Source organism: Alosa sapidissima, chromosome 8 (genome assembly GCF_018492685.1).
Source record: "Alosa sapidissima isolate fAloSap1 chromosome 8, fAloSap1.pri, whole genome shotgun sequence".
NCBI classification, from domain to species: domain Eukaryota; kingdom Metazoa; phylum Chordata; class Actinopteri; order Clupeiformes; family Clupeidae; genus Alosa; species Alosa sapidissima.
The window spans coordinates 6,680,632-6,704,218 of record NC_055964.1 but is presented as its reverse complement, the minus strand read 5'-3'; the positions used below and the strand labels follow the sequence as shown (position 1 = coordinate 6,704,218).

The 23,587-nt window shown below is 41.3% G+C and overlaps 2 protein-coding genes across 3 annotated transcripts in view; both read right to left on the bottom strand.

The window, feature by feature from the left end:
* Positions 1-23,587, bottom strand: part of LOC121714755 (oxysterol-binding protein 2-like) — a 765,489-nt gene that overhangs the window by 689,487 nt on the left and 52,415 nt on the right. The window lies entirely within an intron of this gene.
* LOC121714756 (rho-related BTB domain-containing protein 2-like) lies at positions 1,106-19,441 on the bottom strand. Of its 2 annotated transcripts, XM_042099800.1 has the most exons (13): positions 19,157-19,441; positions 16,332-16,533; positions 15,487-15,590; positions 15,110-15,295; positions 13,578-14,587; positions 13,030-13,148; positions 12,707-12,857; positions 12,066-12,154; positions 11,688-11,793; positions 11,114-11,371; positions 10,270-10,882; positions 1,735-1,855; positions 1,106-1,192 (listed from the first exon to the last, which is right to left on the bottom strand). In XM_042099800.1, the coding sequence occupies exons 1-10, from the start codon at positions 19,222-19,224 to the stop codon at positions 11,160-11,162; spliced, it is 2,247 nt and encodes a 748-aa protein (XP_041955734.1). In that variant the 5' UTR covers positions 19,225-19,441; the 3' UTR covers positions 1,106-1,192; positions 1,735-1,855; positions 10,270-10,882; positions 11,114-11,159. The 2 variants fall into 2 exon arrangements, with proteins under 2 accessions (XP_041955734.1, XP_041955735.1); XM_042099801.1 differs by lacking the exons at positions 1,106-1,192; positions 1,735-1,855; positions 10,270-10,882; positions 12,066-12,154 and having other exon boundaries at positions 11,258-11,371.

Here is a 23,587-nt window from a genome sequence, read left to right as displayed (position 1 = left end):
TTACATCGCCATATGTTTCACAATGTGAGATAATAGGGTTCAACAGGTAATGCACCACAGCTCACTGGATCTTTATGTTTTCTGAGGTGGTTTGCTGTGAGTGCATGAGATACACTTGACAAAGAGTTGCATTTGTAAGCATGCAATATAATATGATTATCATGACATCCACAACATCAATTAGCAAAATCTATGGGATTTCATTCAGTGACATCATTCTTTTGCTGCATGTAATCAATAAAATATTTTTAAGTTATTACATCTTATCCTCATCATCCAATTTTAAAGTTGAAATGGGCACATAATTGGCATATGCAGAGTTACACAGTAAAACGCTCTTAAACAAATGTGAGGTTCTACAAGGACAGTATACTGTAGATATTAACGCTGAGCTTAATATTATCTTCGCCATGAACCTGTGTTCTTATTAATTACACAGTTAGACTGCTATGCCAGATGGAACAATTCTAAAGTTAAACATGCAGGATTATATTAGACCCCCAAGCCACACCCTTTCATGGCCATACATCTATGCCGCATATAAAAATACATAAACTGCAAATGTTGAAACTCACCTATGCAATGTCTTTACATGCAAAAATTAAACATAAGTATAAATATATGTATGAATGCCCTATATAGATCATTTAATTTCATTACATGACTGATACATAATATGTTCACTGTCTGAATTACATTTAAAAGTCAGAAGAATGTTATTCACTAAAAACTGGTCAAGTTTATTTGTCTGAATAACAGGGTAACTGCACCACCTTCTGACTATTATTAGATATGACATGTCAGTGCATGAGCCAGTTACCCATTAAATCCTATGGAAGTGGTGCAATGGTCTTGTTAAAAAATGAATACATGAATGTATTGGTCAGATTTTCACCTAAATTATGCAACCATTAAGAGAGAGACACACAGTAGGCTTGTAGGCTATGTGTGACTATGTGCAGAGACACAATACCACTGTGTACACACACACACACACACACACACACACACACACACACACACACACACACACACACACACACACACACACAAAGTAGCACTAACCTTCTTAGCATTTGCCATTCTCACTTTTGGGGGGCCCCATTCCTTACTGATCCTCTGCCTCAGTCCTGGTGGGATGATCATACAGTCACTGATGTCAATCTCCGGGTATATCACTTCTAATCCGCCCCTTTGGAATCATGGAGATGGGGTATAAGACAACATAATCTCAAGTCTCTCCTTCATAAAAGTGAACAGATACAATGTAACTATCTGTATGGTTAGCATCTGTATCTCTCAGCACTTTATTTTTCTTGTGGTTTTGTCTAAATTGATGGACATGGCAAGCCCTGTGCTATAGGAGAGTGAGTAGGTTCGACTTTCTTCCACCCCTGGTTATGACTAAGTAGCCAATAGTCTTCAGAGTATTCCTACACCCTGGCAAATGAGAGGAGTCAGCCTACAGGCACACTTTCACATGAATGTTCTTTTGGATGACTGAGCTTGTGGGCAATGCTGAACATCATTTCTGTGGTTCTGTGCACTGGGACTTGGCATCAGAACGAGTTTTCAGAAGCAAGCTTGTGCCCCTCACTCTCTGGCCAAAGGAGCAACAACAAGGTGAAAACTCTTTTAATGCCACACAGCAAGCCAATAGAAATCTCATTTAACCTATTGCACCTTTAAAATAAATTGTGACTCATGGTTTGTAGTTAGTATGTGCAAACTTACTGGCAAAATTGTGCATCTGAGAGACTCAGTGTTTCTGAGGCCTTCGCTTCACCAGTTGGCAGGTGTGCTATGAAAGCACAGACAATGGCTCCCGTGGCATAAACCTTTAGACACCACATACCTGGTAATGACATTAATCATGGTAAAAAATATATAGCAGTAACTGCCATGTCATAGACCGTATTCATATTACACATCTATGGCAACAAAGTCCTTCTTTGACACCACCATTCAGAGCTACATCAACTTCAAGGTTTTTTTTTTTTTTTTTAAAGTGAGATATATTTTAGGGCTGCAAATCCTACTAATTAAGTTATATATAATAGGGCGGCTTCTTTCAATCTCACAGTGCTCAACCAGTTTGGCGTCCCAGATCATCTTCACATCTTGAATTTATCCCCCCCCCCAAGACTAGACCTATGATGAACACTTCGTTATTCCATGCTTCATTGTTAATGAATGCTTAATTAATGCTGTCTGAGCCACGATCTTGCATAAAGGAAACTCACAAAAGGCTGGCAAGGTAGACCTGGTCTAGACTTTCATGCCAGTGACTCTCAAAAGACAGCCTCCCAGTTGCTAAATTAGCACCATTATATGGAGTGGATTATATTAATCCCATGCTGTCAACCAACATTTTATTTTTACTGAGCAAGCTCTGTGCGGGACAATGCCATTATTCATTACCATTAGCCTACCGCCAAGTGGCAAACACATCTTTGTTTTGGTGTTGGAACTGTGAACTATCTGCCTTTTCCCGTTCGACGGTAATTTGCCACCACCCCATGGACAAATGGATAACTTCAGGTTCTAAAAGTAGGCGTACTATTACTAAAAAATAGCTAAAAGGACATATTTTAGAACCTATGTTTTTAATTAAAAATTCTCATCTGATTTGCTTACTAAAAATGTTCTACATCGCTCTCCATGTGTTCAGGTTCGATTGCTGTTTGTCATACTACAAGCACCAGCTTTAACTAGGTTATTAGTAGTAATCTTTGCAGACAATAGCCTGCCAACAACACAGTATTCTACAACACACACATACACACACAAAGGGAACTTATCTGGAAGCGTGATAAACGGATATGTTCCCTCTTCTATAGCGTGGAATCTTGCGTGTAATAAGCTATATCGTCGCACTGAATAGCCAAGTCGTTCCCCTCCAAGTGACTAGTTTGTTTACCCTTTGTGTCTTGTTTCATGTGAATTTAAGACGGAAGCAATGGCAGAAGGCTGTGCGATCAAAACTAAATGGTTGGCCTACCAAACTAACTTGTAGGCCTACTTGTAAATATTAATAAACTGATCAACCAGAAACACACACAAAAGATGGTATGCCTTAGCAAGTTCAATTGAAAAAATATGATGTCCGCAACACTGCTTATGACTCCCAATTATTTAATGCACAACAGGCAACGTTTCGACCCTGCTGGGTCTTCCTTCAGGCAAATGGTGGCTACATTTGATGAAGGGATATATGTAGGCCTTACAATCAGCTGACCCACCATGTGATGTCAACTGGTATAATTGGGTCTAAGAGCCCCGTCACTCAATTAAGAGAACACTTACATACAGGTATTACACAAACCTATACATTTCAAAAAGGGCTTACAAAAACAATATCCCCAAAGGAGTACATGGATAGATAGATAGATAGATAGATAGATACTTTATAGATCCCAGGGGAAATTCAAGGTCTCAGCAGCATACAGACAACACAAACACATTCTTTAACAGCAGAAAGAGTAATTAAAGTATATAATATAAAAACACAACTAAGCAATAAGGACAGTAGAAGATAAAGAATATGCTAAATATACTAAAATACAAATTATACTAACACTTAATCTAAATCAATTCTAAAAACAGTATCCACATAGTGGTGATTAATCAATCAGAGGTGCTTGCAATGACTGAGGCAGGGACTGAGCCTGTGATTCTCTGTGCATAGTAAGGTATGGTAAGGTGCTCTAAGGTGCTCTGTGTGAATGAGTGTCATGGTGGTAGTGCAATGTTGATAGTGGTCATGGTGATAGTGCAAATAGTGCAAATGAGTAAGTCCAACAGTGCAACAATGCAGAAATAAAGTAAAGTAAAGTCTATATATCTATATATTTAACTGTTTAAAGAAAATGTATAAGTGTGGCCACAGTTCGGCTGTGGCATGGGGGGGGGGGGGGGGTTATGCATATGTGCTAATGTGCTAATATAGCACGCAAAAAGTGAGGCATAAAGACAGTGGTAAAAGTGGCTAGTGGACAGACAGTATCCAAACATGGAGGGGGTGAAGAGGCAGACAGACTATGCAGAGAAGTCTATCTCTCCTCTTCCCTTAAGTGAGGCATTGAACAGTTCAATGGCCCTGGGGACAAATGACTTTCTCAGTCTGTCAGTTGTGCAAGGCAGTGAGCGAAGTCTCCAGCTGATCATATCTAATGACTCGGTGTTGTAGCAGAAGTCAGATGTGTACAGGGTGAACAGGACTGGAGAGAGCACAGTTCCTTGTGGCGCTCCGGTGCTGCAGATCACAGTGTCAGAGAGACAGTTCTTCAGTCTGACGAACTGTGGTCGCCTGGTCAGGTAATCTGTAATCCAGGTTACCAGGTGAGCGTCCACACCCATCTGCAAGAGCTTGTCTCCATGGCATTGCTATCAACAGAAAAGAAAGAAAAAGAAAAAACAATCAGTGGATAAACAGTTCCATTTATACAAGCCTACCCAAACAATGAAAGGACATTACCCCCACAGTTATAAAACCTGTAAATACAGACAGTTTCTTACCAAAATATACTATATAGGAACGGTTTTATATCAAATTCGTCATTAAGACCATGGGGAGACATTGTATTTAAAAAATGAATCCAAAAGGTTTCACGTTGGAGCAACCTCTTGTCATGATCACCCCCTCTAGATGGTTTATTGACCCGCTCCACCCCAATATACTGTATCTGAGGGCGCTGATATTATGTCCGGCTAGTTTAAAATGAGCAGCGACAGGACTGCGCTCATCCCCTGTTCATGCTCCTGTGCTCACTGATCCTGGTCCGAAGCGCTCGCGTTGTTTTGCCCACATATGCTAGGCCACAAGGGCAGCGAATCAAATAAATAACATGTGGTGCAACATGTAATGGTACCGCGAATGGATAACGTCTTGCCAGTATGTGAATGATTAAAACCTTTGCATGTATATGTGTACGAGCACTGGGCGCAACTGCCACATTTATAGTTACCATCAGACATACTCAGAAAGGACGTCGTGGGTTGCGGACGTATGTCATTTTTGACTAGGCGGTTTTTTAAGTTAGGAGCACGCTTAAAAAACAGCTTAGGTTTTTCTGGAAAAACTCTCATAAGCTTATGGTCCGAATCAATAATATGCCAATGTTTGTAGACAGCTTTTCTGAATTCTGACACAAGCGGAGAATATTTTATGCAACATAGAGGGGACTTACTTGGATCTTTAGTGCGCTTTTTTGATCGAAGACACTCCTCTTGTGTAGTGTGATCAAAACGTATTTTGGCCGATTCAACCCAGTGTTGTTTATAACCTCTACTGAGGAATCTTTTAGTCAAGTCTGCAGCCTGCGCAGAGTAGGATGTATTGTCGCTGCATATTCTGCACCTGCCAGAAGGTGGGATGTGCACACAATAACTGTTTGCTGAATGCCTTAGCAGGTTGTCACATCAGTTGAAGGCCTTGAAGGATTATGACACACATACACACACAGCCCTGATCAAAGAAAGGGTGCTGCGAAGAACTCTAACATTAAAGTTATTGCCTTTTTGACCTAAACACATCTGAAGGTCAGTGGGCCTAACTGTTGACAATTTCAACAGTTCAAAGATCGATCTTGTGCCCAAAAAAGGTCCCCCTACTAAATGCATTCTGTGCTAGACAGTGTTGGGAGTAATGCATTAAAAAAGTAATGTAATTACAGTAATGCATTGCTTTTTGCTGTAATACAGTAATGTAAGGCATTACCAATACAATTTCAGTAATATTTTACTCGGTACAATTCTCAGTAACTGAAGTTACTTTGCTTTTTAATCCAAAATTGAGAAATGCTCAATTGGCACCAGAGAAGATTATCCAAGAATTAAAAAAAGTAATCTATGCTGGTCCTGGAATTTGATTAATTGTTTAGATGACTGTAGAAAGGGAATTTGAGTTATCTCTGCCATTCATGCAACAGATCTAATATGGTTAGGCTATACTTCTCATTTCAAGCAGTGAGAATAACTAAAATGTTGCTTTTACAGACAAAGATCGTAGCCATTATTCTCAAACTATTTGCATTAAGTCTACACCACTGTAAGTGGAAGGAAAGGCAACCAGCAATGATGAGAACCATTTAAAGTCAACATACAATTTCACTATGGCTATATTTTACTATATTAAGTTGTGAGTGACCTTTTGCCTTTGGGGCCTACATTGTCCCATGAGCCATAACTGCACTGCCATACCACATCACCTCCTGCCGTGTAATGAGCTGCACTGAACACATAAAGATCTATTGAGAACACCAAATCCATATTTCCTGTTATTTGGCTAGTTATTTTGGTGAAAGTAATGTAAACATAGTGTAATGCCTTACAATTCAAAGACAGTAATATTGTAATGTAACAAATTACTTTGAGATGACAGTAACAAGTAATAAATAATGCATTACGCTTTTGAAGTAACTTGCCCAACACTGGTGCTAGACAGAGCTGTGGAACATTGATTAGATTAAAAGATTAAATGTATGGAGATGGAAAGCTATATTGTTACAAAAAATAAATAATAAATAATACAAATAAGCCTGTGGCAAGAGATGATATAGGTTAATATAATACAGAGGTGTCCTAATGATGTCATAATGTGGGTGGATCATAATACTGTTAAAATGTTGCTTTCTTTAAATTGGCAGTAATATCAAGAGGGATTATGTGCTGGTGCTGGTTGGCAAAAGTGTACAACATGACTTTAATCATGAATAGTAGTCGTTAGAGACATACCTGAGAAATATGATGCACGTGTGACACAAAGAGGCAGTGGGCTGATCCAAATTTATTAAATAAAGACTATTTACACTTCTCATCCAGAGCACATGTAAGACTTCACCAACCCACCCCACAGGCATTACAAACTTCTTAACTATACAGTTTTAAAAAAATAACGACAAAATTAAGACAAAATCAGCAATTGACAAGAAATCATGTCAATTCTATATACAGAAAAACCATTCAAGTTTGAAGTATTAAGTAATTTCATCACAAGGCGTTTCTCAGGCGACTATGCTATTGTGATTGTGCAGCCAAGTACTTTTTCTGTACTTCCTGTTGCTGCAACAAGCTCCCTTTGGTTTGTGCTTTTCTGCAGCCGTGGTGTTAGCACCTAACACATGGAAAAGGGCTTCAAAAGCTCAGAGGAGAACACAAATGTTCCCTCAGTAAAATGTTCTACATTTTATATTTTTTAAATCACCTGATGTCTTGCTAATCCAAGCAGGTAAAATATTCTCACAGCGTGCTTTTTGTGTTCCTACAGTGAATCTATCGTGATGCATAGTGCACATTATCAGCTAATGTTAGTTTCTATCCTGAAATACAGTATTTACATAGACAACTAAAGTTCATCTTATGCTCAGTGTTCTGCCAATACCACCTGAGTCTGACAGTGGCCATTTTGTTGTTTTTATGCTTGGATTCATCTCTGATTAACCATTTGATGGAGTGAAACAACTTTTCTAAAAGTGGAGTACAAATGATTGGCTTTCCCTGCATAAATTTGAAAACAGAGTGGATCATGAGGGAGGTCAAAGAGCCTGTCTTGTTGTGAAAGGCATGTTATCTCATCTTACATTCAAAGCACATTCTCAATCTGGCTCACATGACTGTGGACATAAAAAAAAAACAGTCTAACAACGCTGTCCAATGCACATTTGAACAAGCACAAGCGGACAAGTGCTTAACACAGTCTACTTACAATACAGTGTACACACACAGAATGTATAATACATTTAGTATGTTAGGTAGGCCTATCAGCAACATTTCCACATAATAGCAAATACACTGATGAAACCCACATTCACTGTCACACAAACTTTAATTAAGGCATGAGTTCACCATTTCAGTTCAACATGGTGATAATTCTCTGAACTATGTCCCTAATAAACTGTTTTTTCCTCCTTTAATGCACCCTTCAGTGGGCTAAACTGCAGCCTGCACATATATTTTGATTAAGAGTGATTTATTCTCCCTTGATGAAAAAATAATAATAATGTATTCTATGTTGCAAACATCCATACACAGTATGCTTACCTGATCAAATATGATCAAACATGATATGACTTTACTTTTATCGTGCTATCTATGGAGATACATAAAACTAATGATAAATAACATGGGAATTTGCCCCTTCAAAATTAGTATGTTCTCAAACTAATCCACATATACTACACCACTACACAGTACCAAATTACATACTGTAACACTCAACGTTAATGACACCTCCAAAATCTTGAAAAAATCTAAAACTCTCAGACATTTTTATTTTCTCCCAATTACCTGTAAATATCCAGAAGTATTTCTACAGCAATTAAGTCTAGCACATGCAGCCTTTGTATTTAAAATCAAGTAAATCTCATTCTGATTTTACTTAGAAACATCCCAGTTCAAAGGGCAAAGGAATACATGTGTTTTACAGATATGTACTGTTTCTCTGCATACAAGTAGCTCCTTCCAAGGAAATGAATCGTTCTACAATCTTTTAACCAGAAAGGAGTGTGCAAGCCTGTTCATTTTCTACATTAATAAGCTCTGTTTGTATTCGTTTCTGCCAAATAATTACCATTCATCATCTTGGCACAACTAAGGCAAAGCTTTGTTATATGTACATACTGTATAACCAGAGTACCTACCGGTAATCAAGCATTATAGTGATTATTACATGGCAATTTTCGCTACACAATCAAATGGTGAAGCAGAAAATTCAAGATCAGCATACAATCAGTCAAGAGTTAAAACACAGTCTCTCCTGTGCCCCATGCTCTGGAGATGCCTCAACAGCTGACTGTGTCGACATCACAAGACAACACAGACCAGTGAAATTAAACTCAATCACATAACATTGCTGTGTGAATGACAACTCGCACTGTACAGCAGAACCTTTTACCGCCACACGTGATGTGAATGGTCTCTGTCTCTCATTTTTGCTGCAAGATGCAGATGCTACATTCTAAGTGACTAACACTAAGCATTTTACGACCTTAATATAGCAGTATATTCTACAGTCAGCTGAGAATCGTATGGAGTTTTTTATCCTTGTAAGTGGCCAAAGGACTGAGGTGGACTCTAGTGGAAGTATTAACTAGTGGGTTAGGGATGCAACTAACGATTATTCATTGCAGCCCTACTAGGGGTCTAAATGTTTCATCACCAGCGAATGTGATGCACAACGTGTTTAGAAGGAAAAAGCTTGTAAAAACAGAAGTTGTGTCTGTTCTGTTCCCTCACTTGGCCTGGCTCCCCTCCGCTCCGCTGCAGGCTATAGGCTAGCTGTGTCCCTCTGTACTACCCCCAGGGGGGCTATAGGCTAGCTGTGTCCCTCTGTACTACCCCCAGGGGGGCTATAGGCTAGCTGTGTCCCTCTGTACTACCCCCAGAGAGGGGAGAGAGCACTCAGGCACAGCTGCCTCACAGCGCTCCAGCAACAGAGGAATGCTCATGTTACGAAACGATCCGCTTTTTTCCTCTCTTGCTTTTTTCCCTCAGAAAACAAAAAAGCTATGTCCACTCATTTACACACTGATGTCTCAGAACGAATGAAAATGCATATTTTTTATGGTTCAAATCGGGAGAGCCTAATCTCTCCACTCAACCAGTGGTCTGTAGGTTTCACAGACACTGCACATGCAGTTGAGCTTAGTGGCATCCCAAATGCAATTCCTAATTCAAGTCTCTAAAAACGTATCAGCCGGCCTATAAACACATCAAAAGATGTGTGTGTCTGTGTGTGTGTGTGTGTATATATAAAGCAGTGCACTACACAAAGAGAGCCCTTTACAGACATGTACCACACATCAGATATGGATAACACTGTACAATGTGCACATCTTACCTGAAAAAAAAATCAGAAATTGTGACTGTTGTGCGTCAGAGTTAAATAATTTGTAGGGTTATAGTCTAAACAATTTGGGAATCACATCTGCTGGACCTGAAGGTCTTAAATGCACATCAGCAGATATCCAATTTTCTCACAGCCATATCAAATGCTGGGATATGACCCCTCAGAACCAGAACAGGTCAGGCCAGGCCACAAGCCTGATTGAGAAGACTCAGCAGCAAACAGGGAATTACGGCTCAGTTTGCGACAACAGGGAGATATCAAAGGTAAAAAAAAGAAAAAAAAGAAGAAAAAAAACATCTTCAAAATCTCATTCATGAGTGAATTAGCATCTCCAACAGGTTCCATCTCTGGCAATAAAATGGAATATGACACACATAGATCAAATGAAAAAAAAAAAACAGTGGTCAAAAAGGATATCTTACCTGTTCTTTACAGAGATGCTCTTGCATGGATCCCCAACACATTCCTTCAAACCAATCTCTTGCATCATACAATCATGACACTTATCTAAACTTTTTTAAACCAGAAATAAATGTAGATGAATACAGAGCCCAGGTAAGTCCCTGTTCCTTTGTAGGTCTAGGACCTCCTCCCTGCTCCAGCATATTTACCCAAGTTATCAGTAACATGTTATGTCAAGTGAGAAACCTGAAGAACTTGTCCGTTCCAGAAGGAAAACACCAGCCTTTTGTAACTGATACTCTGTACACGTGGAATAAATTCCGCTACTGAGGATAAGAGGATGTGAAAGTTTGAGTGATAAGCTTGATAGATGTTTCGTCACTGAGATAATATGCTGTAGTTGTTGTTGTTGTTGTTGTTGTTTGAGATTGCTGGTTGTTTGCTTCTCTTCTCAAGTTGTCCATAGCAGCTGATAAGCACCTGGCAAGCTTTCAGTTATGACCCCCAGGTCAATCAAACCAGTTCTGTTTTAATTTCATCAGGAGAGATAGACCAGCTCTCTCCTCATCCAGCAGTAGCCACTTGGGAGGACCCTGCACTGATTTGCAGTGTATCTAGCTGTCAGTTTGGCCTCTGTAATAAAACAGTGTGCAGTGGAATTGATTTCTAATGACTACATACAGAGGTTTAAATGGTACTAGCCACCCTGGTGTGAGAGAAAAAATGGACAAAAAAGGACAACATCTCTTTTTTTGTGGCTCATTTTCTCCTCCTCAACTGGGAGAGCAAACAAATACCTTATTACAGTATAGGGAAATGGAAATAACGCTAATACTCCTCAAACCAGAAAAAAAACATAATTGCCTCTGGAATCCCCTGAAGAAGACACGGGCGTCACCCTGAGAGCCTCTCAGATGACTGCTGAGGACGAGCCTGAGGACGATGGTGAGCTGGACGAAGGTGATGACGGAAGGTTCCAGAAAAGCCACTTGCGCTTGCACTGCCTCTTCTGGTAGAGGTAATCCTCTTTCTCGCGCTCCTTCCGAGCGCGCTGGTAGTGGTCATCCTCTTTCAGGTACCACACCGGAGGCCAGCGCTGCTTCTCAAAGTACTCCTGGTTCTCTGTAAGGCACACACAAACAGGATCATCATTGCAACACCAAAGATATGAATTGGAAATGAAAGGTTTATTTAATAGTTTATTTTTACAGTAGAGACAATGGAGAATGTAGATTAGTTAAGTAGAGAACATTCTCTGGATTATTCAATTGATAGATAGATAGATACTTTATTGATCCCCAAGGGGAAATTCAAGTCAAATTCAATTGTCAATTTCTCTGAACAATATTCAATACTTCATCCCATGACAGAGCTGAGACAGAGGATAAAGTTATAAGATCCAAAAGGTTCATAGTTCTGGCATTGCACCATCTCCTACCTGCAGACCTGGCTTTCATGTCACGGGGAAACTTGCGGCAAACACTGTTGTAGTTGGTGCAGATGTGGTGGAGGCACCAGCTCGTCAGCTGATAAGCACCATGGAACTGCCATGGAGGGAAGCAGACCACATTCACAAGTAAACCATGTGAGACTCACTTCACATCAAAAACTATTACATCCTCAGGTCCACAGCTCGATTTGCTAAGCTTCAGAATAACTCCCTTTTTGCACCGAAACGTTGTAAATAACCACTTCAATCATTTTTTTTAATGCACTTTGTTATAACTTATGTGTTGACAAGGTCCAGGTATCATCAAGGATTCTTATACCTAAAACAATCCAATAAGCTGGCCCTACACACTTTCACAGCTCTTACCTGAGCCACCTCCAAATTCAACAGTACATCTCCATCTATGTCAACTCCCATCATGGCAGCCTCCCTCAGTAGGGTCACGGTGTAAAGCTCTGTCAGGACCCGACAAAAATGAATGACCAACCCTAGTTTTAGCAGTGAGTGAATGAAAACCTACCTCGAAATGTGTGGCGCAAAATACATTTTTAAAAAAATATTCTTTACAAATATATATACATACAATATCAAAGGTGTTCTGTTGCAAATATAGCATGCTTACTTCCCCTGTATAAAAAGCTGAAACAAAATCAGCTGTATAAGATAACAGGAAGGACACTAGAGGGAGCGGAGTGGATGGAAAGCACAACAGGATGTTACACTGGCTAGACATTGCAAATCAGACAGCTGACGTCCTTGAGCCGAAGCTGAGGCAGAAAGACGAGACGTGCCGTTATTCTGAGAATAGTACAGTGATTCCTCTAAAATAGAACCTCCTTGAGTGCACCATTTCATCTGACACAAGCACAGTGCAATGAGAAACTGCACTTCTCACACAGAGCCTGCTCTCTCTGCCCAAGCCAGTTCATGAGGACCCTAGCCCTGTGCACACACGCAAGGGATTGAATGGTCATGGCCTTTTGTATGTTTGTGGGGTGTCGGCCTACCTGTAAGGGCAACCAGGTGTGGCAGGCAAAGGCGGTTGGCGAGAACTATGAGCTCCATCGAGTCTAGGTCTGAACGGGAGCAGAAGACCCCAGTGTAGAGGTACTCTAATACAGCCCGCATACAACTGGTGGTGGTGTTGGGAAATAATACCTGCAAGACACACACACACAAACACATACATACACATACACATACACACACACACACACACAAATACACACTCAGGAAAAGTTCAAGCATAAATAAATTCACATGCATGACGAAGGCACATTGCAGAAACACAAATCGAGGACAGAGCTGTTGAAATTGAGGAGCTTTTTACCTCTTTAGTGCAGCTCTCCACAAAAGGTCCTCCAAACATTGCAGCCATCCAATCACAGCTGGAGATCAGCAGGGGCTTGTGGGCCATGATGGTCCCATCATCCAGCTTGAACGCCACATCTGAAGTGCACAAACACACGTCCTCTCAGTGGTGCTTATGTAATCACTGCATGATAGCTCATTCTGCAGCAGCAGGCGCTGCAGTAAAACACTGTCAGGCCGCTCAGAAACACTTCACACATGCCTCCTTTTAAAAGCACTATGTGTATTCACGGCACGCATCTGGACAGTAACTCTGTCTCTCTCTCTCTCTCTATCTCTCTCTGTCTCTCTCTCTCTTTCTCACTGACTCTCTCTCTCTCTAACCAGGTGCCCTATCATTGCATAACCGCATAACAGACAAGCTTGCGTAATTGAAGCACACATAGCCATGCACCTGGGTCATCTGAGACGGCCGATATTTGTTGCATCAGCAGAGCGGTGTGGAGAACAAAGGTACAACATAGCGAGTGGAACTCAACACAGACTGAGCTAGCACATGCCTCTCACCTGAGAAGGTGCCTTTGGCCAGGCACTCTTTGACCCTGTTGGTGCGTCGCACGTGGAAGGCTTTGGTGATCTCCTGGTTCATGAAGGCCTCGTTGTTGAGGATGTTGGCCACCATCATGCGCAGGTCGAACACCTCGAGCAGCTCGGCGATGTGGGCGATGTGCATGAGCTCCCTCTCGTGCTCGTCCAGCTGGCCGGTGTACAGGTATCGCAGCACGGCGCGGAACGGCCCAGGCTGCATGGACGGGTCCATGTGCACCACTGTCATGGGCCTGGGGTTGTAGGTGACCGGGTCGTCCACCAGCTCCTCCTGGATGCTCAGGAAGGCCCGGCTCCAGGAGGAGAGGAGGCGGCCGCGCGCCATTCGCTCCTCGGCCTCGCCCCGCCTCAGGGTCCCGTCGCTGGTGCAGGCGCGGAGGTTGGCCCGGTCGCCCTCCACCACGCTCTCGCACACGTCGAAGCTGGCCGCGCGCATCAGCAGCTCGCGGCCCGAGAGGCTGGCGGGGGGCCGCGAGGAGGGAGGCCGCGAATGCAGTGGCGGGCGGCGCTGATGCTCAGGGGGGCCCTCCTCCTCCTTCTCCGCGGGCCGCACGATGTCCATCAGGAAGAGGTCGTAGAACTTGGAAGAGGCGGTGGCCAGGTAGATGCGATGGGCGAAGATGCGCTCGCGCTCCTGGAGCACCAGGATGACGTCGGCGCACAGCGGGTCCTCCAGCAGCCGGACGGGGTGCTCCTCGATGGACGAGGGCGGCGCCGGGATGGTGATGATGGGCGGCGGAGGCTTGGGCGGCAGGAAGGGCGCCTGCAGGAGCGGCCGCTGCACGTTGCGCAAGTGCGACTTCCAGAACTGCAGGTGGCGTCGCGAGATGAGGGCTGCACGAATGGCGTTGTCGAAAACATCCTTCACCCCAAACTGAGCCACGATGCTCGTCTCGTAGTATGGCACCCCAATCTCCTTGGCAACTTCGCGGCCCCTCTCCGGAGGCAGAATTTCATGGGATTTAATCGGTCTGAAATAAAGGATTGTAAAATATTCATACATTAAGAAAGAGCGCCACTGACACAAGACACAAAATGTTGGCAGTGGGTAAACAGTATCTCTTCTAAAGAGATTGCAAAAGTACTGCTGTAAAACAGAACTATTTTAGGAACTGAGAGGTGAGAAGTGTATGTGTTTGGCTGTGTAACTCTTGAGATTTATTACCTTTTAAGTACTTTTTTCATCAGTGTGTAAGTGGCTAATGCAATTGAGATGTCTGCCAAGACGTAATAAACTCCTAGGTCAAAACATCCTAATGAAAGACACTATGTTTTCCTTAAGAGACAACCAGATATAAATCTACAGCTTTGTCATCAGTCTGTTGAAATGTAGTTTATTGTTTGATTATTTCTCTCAAAGAGAGTGCAAACGAACAAGAGGATTTCTCTTTCTGCATCTGCTAGCCTTTACACTTAAATATATCTAGATTTTCAACTCTCAACTGCTGTTTATGTTTTGACAGGCTGTCAGGGTGATTGCCATCCCCACCGACCTTGCCAGTGGACGTCGTGCTCGGTTAACTGCCTCCAGGTCGGCATAGCGCAGGTCAAGCTGACAGCCCACCAGGATGACGGGCGCTCTGGGGCAGAAGTGCTTGATTTCGGGGTACCACATGGTTTTGACATGGTGCAGTGAGTTGGGGTTGGCAATTGAGAAGCACAGTACAACCACATCAGATCTGTTGGGGAGGGGGGGTATAGCATCAATTTAGTACAAATAATGCCAAGTCAGTGGGTTCACTCTCAGAAGAACACCCACATGTATCGCTAAAATATATAACCGCATTGTACTGTACATTGTTAACATTGTTTTGAAAAACATCTCACTACACAGGTAGGGAAAAGGTAAAATGCCAAGCTAAGCACACACCTGCCATAGGCAAAGCGCCGATCTTTGTGATGATCACCAAAAGTGTCCCACAGGCGCAAGGACACACTCACGTCATCCACCACATCCCTAGAACGTTCCAAAACCTGATTGGACAAACACACCTATCACATGCATGGATATATACCCAACCACTCCACAGCACATCCATTGAGAGAGATGTCCTGCCAGGCCCTATGCTGTACACCAAGACTGCAACCAATGATTATTTTCATGTTGTACATTAGAGCTGCAACTAAGGATTATTTTCATAGATGATGACAATTAATTAGTGAAAATATTTTATCAGTATTTCCCAAAGATGATGATGTCCACAAAATCTTTGTTTTGTTCACACACCAAATGTATGTTTTACTGTCATAAAGGAGTAAGTAAATGGGACAATATTCAAGTTTAAGAAGCTACAGGATTCCAGAGGATTTTATTTCTGATCACTGAATTTGACAGTGACAATCTAGGATCTAGGCAGTTAGATCCACTGTTTGGTTCTGGGTTTGTTTTTTAGAACTAGATCGTATAATTTCCTACAATCCACAACTGCAAAACATCTATTTCCACTGTACCTGCAGTGTACTCTAGTGATACCCTCATGAAACATTGCTGGCCTAGCTCCCATTTTTTATGCAAAGGTTACATACTATTTGACGCAACTGTGGCATACAACAACAAACAACAAAGTGACTGGTGGTTTACTAATAGTCGACCTTGCTCCCATGACTTTAGACTAGAAACAAACTAATGGAGCTACCAAATGATTACGCAGATACATAAAATGACCTAAATTAACTACATTTACAGGGCTGCCACAGTAAATATGAACTACTCACCTCTTGGCATACTCTGTACTGGTCTATGGCCCATACTGTGGGCACATGGGTGGCAAGGAGCTGATACTGGGTGAGGGTGGCATTGCAGGCACGGGCACAGATGAGGCGTGTCTTCCCTACAGCGTTGTCCCCGACCACCACACACTTGATAGTTTCAACGTTTGGTCTCTCATAGTCCATGTCAGAATCCATCAACTGGGGCCTTGTAAGAGTGGAGAGGAACAGAGAAGAGATACTGTAAAACTGCTGAATCAAGTTTCTCTCTACACCAAAGCACTTGGCAAATCAGTGAAGAGCCTGTTCAAAATGCAGCACATTCCACAGCTGTGCAGTGTGTGTATATATATATATAATGACCTACATATAGGTGTATAATATATATAATGACCTACACATATCTTGTCATAAAAAGTAACCTTTTTTCTCTGTTTGTGAGAAATAGTCATTGATTTGACTCCTCTCTACAAAGCAGCTGTCTGTGGCGCTTGGCAGTACGGCCAAATGCAGTTAGTCTGCTCTACTTCCGATAAAGTGGACTGGTTCTGTCTGTTTGCTCCCATTAAGATTAACCAAGAGGGAATCACAGGCACTTTGGAGAGAGGAGACCCCGTTTTCAGGAGAGTGAGTGATACATTTCCAGAAATAAATGACAAAAAAACTTCTTATTCCAGGAGACATAGAAGGACGACTAAAACAGATACTTCAATGCTGTAACTCTCCAAATAATGCACTGTCCTATTTCCAAAATGCATCCACTCTGCTCAGTCATCTAATGCTAATGCTTACATTTATCATTTATTACTCTAAGGCACAAGGAAACAGGGAAGGGTAGGAGATCGGTTAAAGACACGATAGCCGGTAATAATCTGTCATGGGCTACATAAATTCACATCTGCCCAGCAACATCCGCTCATTGGGTGATAATAATTCCGAAGAGTAAATTGTAAAATTAAGCAACTTCAGGGGGAAAGCAAATAAGCAAGACAAGTATATGACTTCTTATCTCCATGTCAGCTAACCCCGTCGAAGGTTCAGGTTTTTTTGCGCCGTGTCAACTCGTGCAATGCACTGTGAAATATAGTCACTTCATAGTAAGAAACAAAATGTCATCTCTAGGTATGCCACCTGCTTGGTGGAAACAGTTATCCATAAATACTACAAATGGCTTCATTTACCACTAACACTATGGAGGGCGCGTTTTGGGTGGCTATTGCTATTGCTATGTGTTATGAGGATGAGTCAAGTGCGATAGAATATCAATATACATTGGGTACATTGGACATAAACTCTTATCACAGATTTCAAACCATTCCTCATAATTACGCCTCCAACCTTACCAGCTCACTATAGCCATTAACCCCGAACGCGTCGGGTAACCTATGATCCGTTGGCAAATGACCACTCACTTCCCATGCAAAACAATTTTACTGTCCAATGGAAAGACAAACAAACACGGAACTCACCACACGCCTCGAAAATGTTGGAAAATGGTATTCACCAAGCAGAGGTAGTTTCCAAGGAGACGGACATTACTTGGTTCTTACAGTTGGAGACAACCCATGCTCCTGAAGTTTAACTGAATATGCCACCTTAGAGTGTTTTTGTTGGTGTAGATTCTTAGTGCAAACACTAGTAGCCTATATTAGTTTTAGAGTTTGACACTGGTTGTAGGCGATGCAGCGCAGGCGTGTGCTGCGCGCACAAAATGTCAACAAAGTGGTTGGAATTTATTGAGACTGAATTGATTTGCCCCCCATAAATTAGGCCACAAGGCCAACTTTGGTTATGCATAAACACTAGATCTCAAGATGTTGAAAAAGAGCAGACACTGGGCTTAGGCAAAACCCAAACAACTCAATCAACGCAGTCGAATCTCATTCATAAACTCCATATATTCCATAGGCGTGCCTTAGTCCATCCCATGCTACGATTCACTTCAGTGGATTCCGTTAGGCTCATACAGAGTTTCTTCAGTGGATGACGCGGACAATGACACAGAAGTTTCTGTCCATGCCGCGTCACGTTTCGGTTGCAGATTATTTATGGGGTCCGAGGCCCAAGGTGTTTCTATTATTGGATGCACCAATGCACCACGGCGAGAGCATTAGAAACTGATATCATTAATTCACCAGTGGTTTACAGTGCAGATGAACATTAGCCCAAAGGGCATTTAAAGTTGAAATTCAGGTAGGCTATGGCCATAATGTTCTGTAATATCAAGCCAAGGTCTAAATCGGACTGAACTCAGCAAGACGGCCCCGTCATCAATCAGCAGGGTCTGACGAAAGCACTTTTCACACTCGTCTGCTGCGGTTCAAAGGGACTTGACAAAACCGCTACTAGGGTGATGCAATCTAGCCCACTCACAGAAATTAGTCTATTCAATAATGGCCATAAGTCTTCGATTGTTTTATTTGTGAGGCCGTATGTTTTTATTATCAATGGCAGAGCAAATGTTCGCACCACACAAGTAGCATACATGAAGCTACTGAGCAGGCTTACAATAAACACAGGAATGATCAGCCGATTACTTGTAGACAGAACAGAAGTGACAAGGGTGAAGGCTGAAAATGCCACAACCCTTCGATTCCCGGTTGAAGTTTTAAGTTACCGTTCAAAACAAGACTCGTATCGGACTTTAATGAAGCTTAGGCTGCACAGTTCATTCATCTCTACTGCAATACTGTAGCCGTTATGTAACACTGACTCTCATTGAATGACCACTTATTCTACCTTAACGCAAAATGTGGGTTGCTTTCACAGTAAATACGATCAGGCCTGTAGTCTACATTTCAGCTTCAGTGAAATGAAATCTCTCATCTTACCGCATCAAAGGAAAGTGAGGCATCGGATCTGCCGATGTTAAGAGCCGAAAAGAGGGATGAATCTCCATTGGATGTAGCTCGCCACATAGGAAAACCAGTATACTTCATTTTCGTAAACAGTATCAGCACACCTATGCTGAAAGCTTTCTGTTACCGCCTTCTTATGTGAGCTGTTTTCGTCAGATCCCCGATACTTAAATACGCCGAGAAATTGCAGACGGCTGAGGACTCTGGGACCCCGCCGTCTCATTCATAGCCAACCCTGCACAAAACACCTCGACAACAGCGACACTGCTACCTCGGCTACCGTATGCAGTGCACAAGTCACAAACGGCAACCTTCCCATTCATTGCAAACTGACAGACGCGTCCATCTCTGTGCTATGCAAACTCCTGTAAGACATAGGCCTATCTAAATTCTATCTCGCATACCTCAGGATATGATTTAGCCTAGTCGATCAGAAAACCTATTCACAAGTGAGATTATAGGCACATATAGGCTATTTGTATTTTCAGTGTCAATCTACCACTGTATGCTGTATTTTTCAACAATGGAAATTAACAAGCACCTATAGGCTGAATACAAAAATCATGATATATGCAGATCATTGAGCCCATTCTTCAGAGGAATAAGGCCATATGTTTTTGAAAAAGGGCAAAAACACATGAGTTGTTTATCTCTGGTGCCAGATGTTTGGTTTCAAATTCTGTCTCCTGCAGTGATCTCTTGCAGGTCAGAAAATGTCCTCCTTTTCCAATGAACAGAAATGAAAAATTAGATAACAATAAATGACCTACATGTGGATATACTGTATCTTAAAAGTGTGGCCTCACTGGATCAATTTTGAATGACAGAAAATTATTAAACTTGACCGACATGTATGAACAGATAAATATGTTTTTAAAGTTGTCTTTCACCTGAAGCATTAGAAGTGGTGTGCGACCTTATGAAAAATAACTAATCTTACAGTATTTTGGGACAGAATTCATCCCAATTCAATTCAAAGAACTTTATTTTTCCGTTAGGAACCTACATGTGGAGGAGCAGCAGGGTGTATAGCAATCTCATGTTATAGATATGAAATGACTATAGGAACACTATACAGCAGGGATTCTCAAACATTTTGGAAGGACCTCTTGTCAGGGAGAACATTTCCAAGGACCCAATCATTACGCTATGCCATTTGTAATCTCTGAAATTGTGGCCAGGTGGGTCACATCACAAGCATCATGCAGTGTCATGGATGGTTTTCATGTTAAATTCATCAACATTTTAATAGTTGTAATCATTTCTTATTATTATGCAACAACACTTAATAGTTTATATTCATAAGCAATGTTACATGGATGTTGCATTTTATGTTAGCGAATGTAGTGTGCTGTTAAAGAGGTCCTCCCAATATGGGTCTGGAATTTGAACTGCTGTCAGTTATTTCTGACAATTATTAGTCTTGGGAGGGAGCTGCACAGACGGCCCTGTCTCATCTCTCACATATCACATATTAAGTTATAGCAGACACTCCAATGGCAAGGAACATAGCACATTTCATAAACAAGAGAACTCAATCTGCTTTACATTATCGGAAAACAGCAGATAATAATGAAAGCATGAAGGGCAAGTAAAAGGGAAAATATAAAAATGAATAAAAAATACCTGTCACAAGACATGAATTACAACATAACAATAACAATGTTCTTATGATGGAAAAATGATTTTTCATTAAGTTGTGTAGCTACTATTTTTTTTATTTTTGAATAAAAAAAAAACATTAACATGGTCCGAACCTATTATGTCACTTCACAGCTACAGTGAATGCCTTATTGAAGGTCAGGGCCCAGTTTCCAGAAAGCATCTTAAGCCTAAGAGCGTCGTAAAGTCCCTCTTACGAACGTCTTAAGATTTGCCGACTGTTTCCTGAAACCATCGTAGCTAAGAGCGTTGTGAAAACACTCGTAGATCTACGAGTGCTCCAGAGTACTCATTACCGGCTAAGACAGTCTTAACAGTGCTTCTCACTGAGGTCACCAACAGGACATAAAGAGGAATTACAACTTAGAATACATAATCCAATTTACGTTCCCATTCTTTATTGTGTTTACCTGTGATGAATCAGATTTTACCGTGCAAAATAGCCTACATTTAATGGTCATAATAATGTGATGAAAAGCGGACAAAAATGCAATCAAGTTATGAAACGAGACGTTGCCAGAATAGTTTGACATTATCTTTGCTAAGTGAAGGCTATATTTTATTAGGCCTATGAGGTAAAAAGCAGAGAAAGCAACATGTGGTTTAGTCTGTAGCCTACTGCATCAAAATCTAAGCCTACACATTTCCTCTCTTTCTTACTCGACTTCTTTCTTATCTTCAAACGTGTTCTTAAGTGACACCGCGAAAAATTATTGCATGGTGCAACAATCTAATCTTAAAATAATTACAATTATTTATGTCTCTGTGTGGTATATAACCTACTTGGGATGCTTACATGCAGATGTCAGGTGTTTCTATTTTCGTATTGATGTGAATTAATCAACCCAGTCTCACGTCTGAACGTGTCACTGTCACGTTAATTAATCTATTGGGACGTGTTGTGTAACACGTTTCCTTGTTAAAAAACGTGTTGAGCAGGACGTAATTATCGTGTTACTATCACGTTGTATTTCGCTTTCAGGCAGAACCACGTCATCTGTCAAAAAAGCCCGACCCAAAATGGCTAGAATGTTATTTGATGCTTTTGACGTGCAGTTTCATACTCTTAAGCCTGCTTTGAGTTGTGGGTTAGAAGGAGCCACCTTCTAGCTAGCAGTTTTAAAAGGCTGAACCCCAGAATCCAGAATCAAGAACCGAGCAGGGACGGAGAAAAAAGAAGAATCCAAATGGGAAATGAGGTGAGCCTTGCTACTGCCGCTAGCATGATCATTTTGCTAGCAATTGAGCAAAACATTTTAAAGTTGATTTAACATGAAATAGTAGCCTATGCATGGGCAATACTGTGAATTCAGAGTAGGCTTGCACAACTTATAATTTAGCTAACGTGCATGATGTAATGTTACAGTAATCTGTAAAACAGCTGTTGTCTGTGTAAATTAACATTGTAGCCTAATATTGTTAGTGTGGGCTACAGCTAACAGCTGGGAGGTAGCCTATCAGCCAGGCATGTATAATCGATAATCATGATGAACGTGAATAGATTTTGTTGCGAAAACGCGCATTGTTTTAGGCCACATATCAGCTATAAAACAATTGTATTCTGATACAGCAGTTCTCCAGATGTTAGATATTCACTTATATTATAATATAATATTGTATTTCTTTAACCTGATTAAGAGAGGGGTTTAATTCAATAGAGAATTGCAATGTGTGTAGCCCATAATATTAGAGAGATTAGGCTAGATTTAGGTTAGATTCAACTTTATTGTAATTTAAAAGAGTAGGCTACAGGTACAGAGCCAATGAAATGCAGTTGACATCCAACCAGAAGTGCAAAGAAGCAGTTATGTAGACGATCAAGATTAATTATGTACAACAGTTAGATAAATAGGCAAGTTTTCCAGATGACATGTGTACAGTGACAGAAATAGCCTATACAGTGAATATGGAATGTGTGTCTAGCCTATAACAAAACAAATTGATAATAATACATAAATAATACATAATAATGATAATAATAGCAGTAATTACAGTAGGCCACTCGCACTGTTGTTGGTGACGTGTCTGTTTCCTATTATTCCATGCCACTCTCCTACTGTCTCCTTTACTGCCCTGCGCCACTTGCCTACTATCTTTTGCCTCTTGCCTACTGTCCAGCACAACTCGTCTACCATCTCCTATGCTGACCCACGCCACTCACCTACTGTTTCCTAACTGTCCAATGCCACAAACTGTAACATTAAGCTGACACAATCTTGCTGCACGGTTACTTATCTGCATGCAATCACTATTGCCAGCTGTTATGAGTAAACATTATATTGGGACACCAATATATTTCTGATTTCTGATTCACGGGCAGTGTACACAATCATATTTTTATGTCTGTTGGACAATTCAATCATCCACACTCATCCCTCTCCTCCCAAGGGACATACTGTATGCATCTCTTTGCATTCAACATAGTTTTCAACAACAACAATAACAAACAGCAATAAAGCTTTTCTACATATGGGTGTAGAATTTTTGATAACATATGGCTCCTTTTATCCTAAAGAATGTCAAATACATACCGACTGGCTCATCAAAACAGGAAAGGCTATCCAGACCAAGTCCATGTAGATCCTTCACAGTTGAAAATGAAGAGGCCTTATCTGAAAAAGATCAATAGAAACCTTACTCTAAATCTCAATCCAAGAACAATTACTATGTGTTCTCCTTTTCTTCAGTAGCAAATACACTGCCCGTGAATCAGAAATATATTGGTGTCCCAATATAATGTTT